General features: G+C 40.1%; 1 protein-coding gene across 1 annotated transcript in view; it reads right to left on the bottom strand.

Moving 5' to 3' along the window:
• Positions 1-208: 208 nt before the first annotated feature.
• Positions 209-6,000, bottom strand: part of IDS (iduronate 2-sulfatase) — a 480,980-nt gene continuing 475,188 nt past the window's right edge. Inside the window, exon 9 of the mRNA XM_044057590.1 lies at positions 209-986. Coding sequence (XP_043913525.1) covers positions 517-986 — 470 coding nt within the window. The 3' untranslated portion in view covers positions 209-516. The remainder of the gene's footprint in view (positions 987-6,000) is intronic.

The following is a 6,000-nucleotide window of genomic DNA, read 5'->3' as shown; positions in this document are numbered from 1 at the left end:
ACTGCAGTCACTGGGTGTAGCAATTTTAATGATCAGTGCTACTTTTGTCTTCTTTTCATGGACCACTATATCTGGATTTCTCATATCTATTTTTTGAACGTGATAACGTTCATCATTTTCTATAATACTTTGAGTCTCATGTTTCCAGTATTTTTAGCTACTTCAATATTATAATGTTTGCACAATCCTCAATGAAACAGTCTTGCCACATTATAATCTTTCAGTATACAGTCCTTCTGCCATTAGTATATCATAGCCAGCAACAACATGCTCAACTGTTTCCAATTCTGTTTTACAAAACCCATTTATAAAGCTTCTTTGTAGTTCCGGTATTGTAAATCTAGACACACTGCTTCAGCAGGACTTCATGTAACCTGGAGAACAAAACTGTTAAAATCACAAGAGGCTGCAGCAATGACTGGCAGCATATAACAGTGCAGAGCACCTGCACTGAATTATCATTACATTATTATTTTTAGTAGTAGCAGTAAAAGCATAAATTATTGCTGACTGTAATCAAGGCCGCTTAATGTACTTAGTAAAAAGTGTTTTGTTTACGTCAGCAAAGGTGTGGTTGCTGTACAAATTGTTGTCTTCTCTAGGGTCAGACTGTAGAAGATAAAGTTCCCCACCATGTACATTCTGAAAATCTGAGGTAAAGTTGGATGGATTGAATGCGACCCATAAAGTATATCTATAGTTAGATGAACGAATGGAGTATCCCATTACTTTAATGTCCTCTAGTTCTGGCAAGTCTGAGTTTTCCTGAGGCAGATCAGCAGGTCTGGGGTATTGGCTATATGCAATCGCTTCATTATCTTGAACAGCAGCATCAGGATGTAGCAACTTTGCAATGCTTTTCCCTTGTGTGCACAGCTCAACATCAAACGAAGGTTCTGGGCATGCTTGTGGGACTGCCAATCCTGCAAGCTCACAGAGGGTTGGAAACAAGTCTACCAGTTCAACAACGATATTAGTCTTCAATCCTAAAATAAGGAGAGAGAAAAAAGAATGGTTGGGAAAGCTGAAGGCAAAATGCACATTTTCTAGTGGCAAATCAGTAAAGAATATTATTATTATTATTATTAGTATTAAGTACAAGACAGCAACACGATTAATGAGCTTCCTACTCAGATATGATGAAACTTTGCAAAGTAATCACTTATTATAGAGTCCTCCATATTCAAGACAATAACAGCCTTACACACTTGCAAACATGATGTATTAAAAAGGCTTCCCATCCAAAAAGGAACTTCAGAAAGAATAACAGCAAATTATGAAATTCATCATTTTTCTTTTCAGTTCTCCAGGAGGTTTCATCTCCCTGCAACTACTTGTGGACACCTCTGCCCTCAGCACCATCATTACCTACACATACTAACTCCAAGATTGCTGCACTTTGGACTAGACCAAATATAATTCCATGGATCACAATTACAGTCTTCAAACATTCAACAGGCAGCCATATTAAAATCATGATAACTACTACACGATGTATGAAAATGTCGACTATAAATAGTGCACAGTGAAGAAAGCCAGAAACAAGGTTGCACCCACAGCATCTGCAACAACAGTGAGCTTCTGGTACCCGTCGCAAATAAAGCCAACTACAGATGCACATTTGAAGCTACAGAATAGAAATGATGAAAAAAGCCACTAAAAAATAGGAAATACAGATGAACAGTAAGCCATTCTTTAACGGACTATCCGTGATGGGCAACAAAAGTAATAATGTAAGGACAAGCAGCGCAAGGGTATGAGGTAGCACTGAACCACAGGACAATAAAGACAGACAGCAGTTTCTCCAAGGACCATAACCTCCTGATAGAGAAAACATCTGCTACAGTAATCCTTAGTGTTATCCTGGAATTTAGTATGCATGACAGGGTCACTCATAGTGCAAAGGTCTGAGTTAAGGTCATAAATTAAAAACGGCACAACTGCCAAAGAAGCCAGTGAAGGATAAGGGAGATGACCATACGAGTTTAATGTTTATGAATACAGACCAAGGGTGCATCTAGATGGGGAGCAGAAATATCTTTGACCGTCTCAACGATTGCACTCTTATTTCCATCTTATTAACATAATATGGCTGCAGCTACATGTTCACACTTCTCTGCAAAAATGTTCAAGCATGAAGGAGACAGAATAAGTGAATCTAATAGCCTCTGTGTGTGAATCTGAATGCAAAATACAACGGTATGATGGAGATCTAGTACCTGGGACTGAGATAAGTGTGCAAATCAGGAGGTGCTACATTGACCAGCTCTTCCACTTTTTATCTTCTAGAGTAAACCTAGCCCATCTAACCATCTGCTAGCATGATAATCACATCAAGTGGGGTCATTCTCTACCTCACTCTGAGCATGAAAAAAAGGAATTCAGTGGTGACTTCTAAAACATGGAAAAGCTGTACATTTGTGGACGCCTGTGCAGTAAATAATCAGAAAAAATGCCCGAGTTGTCACAGAACCTGTTGGATATCACTGCTCTAAATAAGGCCAACAGACGAAGATTAGCAAAAAGGAGGAATTTTGTACTCCTATGGAAAGAGAAGCTTGCTGAAAACAAGTGTATTCAAGGCGTCAGTTCTGCTATCAAGGACAAGCTAATCAACCACACACATATCATTGAGAAAATAGATTTTCCAAGGGCATATCTTACCTCACTCCTCTGACTACCAAATATTGCAAAACATTATATAAAAATCTCATACATGAAATGCATAACTAATAATCACATGTACACAATACACAAAACCACAAGTAATCACTCATACAAACATTATTTCACTTCGGGACAAAGCATCCTACTTCCTCACATGAAGGAATTGCCCCACAAGGCTCTATCTGGTTTTGTTGTTGTTCTGCTTTTTTTCTCTCTGGCTACCTCAGTACATCATCGGCTCTACCAGCCTTTCCTACTGCAGAAGAATTATTATCATTCCATGGCTAGGGTAGGTGAGGGCAGGGGGCTGTGCTGTTGTCAGCTTTCACTGGGGGATTTTTTCCATTTATAATCTAACCCCCCTTCTCCCCAGCATTTGCTGTTAAATCCAAATGTCATCCTCTCCACAGACCTGGATATCAGCTAGCCATGCAAGGCTGAGTTCTGCAAAATGAGTGCTGGTTGTGCATTTTACAGATGCAGCTGAGCTGTGCACTTGACTCATGACTGCCACACCTGGGTGTTGTGATATATAACTTAATTCTCTGACTCATGCAAATCACTTAATTCATATATATCCAGGCAAGATTCAGTGCAAGACAACATGAGCGCCTACCTAGGGTGTATCCCCGACAGGGAAACCAGCTAAGCCTTAAAAATTAATAAACTATTTCACTACCATATTTCTTAAAAAATAAATAAATAAATAATCCTCCACTTTGCACTTTCAGTATCAGCATATCAGATTGAAGTACATACAGGCTTGCAGACTTTTTAGCATCAGCCAACAGCCACATTGTTTAGGAGATTTGTTTTTCCCTTCTTTTTATTGTTTTATGCACTTGTTTTGGTGGCTGAAACATATGGAAATTGAGCAGAGTATGAGATGTGATTTGGGATCTTTGAAGACAGCTTGGTGATGACAGGCTGCAGATGCTGATTTCTGATTGGAGATTATGAAGACTGAGATGTGCAACATGTGTTTGCGTGTATATGCACACACACACACAAGCGCATGCATGTTCTCACACCACTGTTTCCCAAGGAAGACGTGGTCCCCAGGACGGATTACAAAAAATGCTGCCCTTCCAAGATGATTACAGAAAATGCCAGGTAAATCACAGTGTTATAGTTACTCTTGCTCAGAAAAGAGTTCCTACCCTTTGACCCTGAAGCACTGTCTGGTGACTTGTGCAGAGTAGGCAAATGAAACTAAGAAAATGTCAATCCTGGTAACCTTGACTACATGAAGCAGTTTAACAAGAGCTTAAGAGCCTTAACCCAGTACACAAACTGCCAGACCTTCTTTGTTAATAATGTTAGTTATTATAGCCTTAAAGTTGTTCGGAAAATGGATTTCAAGTTAGAGTTGTTGGCAATTAAGGCTCTAAGCTATTAAACTGCTTTATGTAGTGACAAGTACAGGGTTTGAATCCTTCTACCTCCACCTGCCAACTGTGTGTTTTTCAGGAAGTCACTCCGTCAGTGTTATTGGGTCATCCTTGAAAAAGGATGCCTTGTACACTGAGTTTATCTGGTTTGAAAACAGATAAAAGAAAACTACATTTAAAATTTGTGCAATTGTCCCCTCACTATTTTGGCTTTGTCCAGATTTCTTGAGCAAAAATGTTGAGGTATTTTTGTCCATTCCTAGAATAAGTTGTGGCTTTCTGACAAATTGTTGTGGACTGCAGTCATTAAATAATGACAGGAAAGAATTTCAGACTTTGTAATCTTCAGAAAATGTTTGCTAATTCAAAGCTTTTTTATTCTAGCAACTTTCTAAGGATATAACAGGAATATTTAAAACTGTTCCTGATTTTTGGGTCTCTCTCTCTCTCTCTGATTTGAGCTAAGACGATAAGAGGACAGAGGGAATTACAATGAATTCCACTGTATGGTTTTGACAGCATCAAGCCAAGATACATTTCTGGTCCACTAATTATGAATGCACTTAGTCAATTGTTCTCAAGCAGATATCTGAGGTGTACAATCACGTAAGGGATGTAACTGATAGCCGTGAGTGTGCATAAATACTAAGTTTCTGAAACCCACTGTAGTTACAGTGTAAAGGAAGAACTGACTGCAGTAAGCAGGATCATAATCACGAGCCACGTTCTTTTGGTATGAACCGTGGTTTCTTGATGGGTAAAGAATAGCCGTGTAAAATCTTACCATAACCATAGATATCCTGCTCGCCTATGTTGCAGTATTCTTTACATGTGGGAGTCCTCCACCCAGTGACCCTAAGTCCAGCCAGTATACAACAGCTTTTAGCTACTGCAAGCATGTAGGACATTGCACATATGTTCTGACAATATCAGCCATAAAAGAACGTCCGCACATACAATCCTCAGAACTTTTCTGCCACCATTTGGAACGCCTGACTCACACGTCGGTCTGCTGTCTGATTCCATTTGTTACTGCCAGATTTCAGATAAGTGCCTCACTGGAGATTTGTTTCTTTGCTACTGTCTTTTGTAATTAGTTCATGTTATCCAGGAAGGGCAAGTGTAGGTGTGGAAGGCAGATTCCACTTAAAGATAGCCACCACCTTTTCTGCCTAGGCCCTAATCACGACCACCGCTCCTGTTCTATTTGTTAGGCCATTGCTCCTAAAAACCTTGCATAGCCAACTTTTGGCTTTAAATCTTTAAGAGGATCAGCATCTTAAAAGTCTGTCTAAAGATGTTACTGAGGGTTCTGGGGGCCCTTTGGCTGAGCCAATTCTGAAGAGGAAGGTTAGCAAACCTAGGCCGGAGTCCTCTTCGGCTGCAACTCTTACTTCCAGAGTATCTCTTGAGATCAGTGAAGATCCAGTGTTGCATTCGGAGGTCAGGTCTGGTTCCTTGGTGGGTACCTCATTGAAAGCCACTAAGGAATCCGACCTAGGCACATCCTCAGAGGCTGTGCAGATATCTGTTTCAGGTAGACAAGGGGAACTGCGGCGCACTTTGCTCGAGAGCCCCACTGAAGTTCCTTCTACTTCTGCTAGGGAACAGCCAGACGATTCTGGACATTAGGGTCATGTTTTGTTCCTCCACTTCTCCTCTTCCAGAAATGCATGTTAAGAAAAAACAAAAAGACTAGACACTCTCAGGCCCCTTCCACTCCTCATTGTGACTGGGATGCTCTCTCTCAGGGTTTAATTAAGGCTCTGATGCCTTTGAAGCCTTCCTCCGCTATTCCTGTTTTTTTTTTTTTTTTTTTTTAAACATCTACTCCTGTTCAAAGAGTTGGAACAGGTTCTCTCTGCTGATAGTGATGACTCTTCCTCTGATGAAGATTCCTTAGCATATTCTACACAAATTACATGTCCTCAAGAATAAGCAA

The sequence above is a fragment of the Protopterus annectens genome, chromosome 15.part0 (assembly GCF_019279795.1).
Source record: "Protopterus annectens isolate FY-2018-M chromosome 15.part0, PAN1.0, whole genome shotgun sequence".
Classification (NCBI taxonomy): Eukaryota; Metazoa; Chordata; order Ceratodontiformes; family Protopteridae; genus Protopterus; species Protopterus annectens.
The sequence above is the reverse complement of the archived record's forward strand: the minus strand, read 5'-3'. Positions and strand labels throughout refer to the sequence as shown.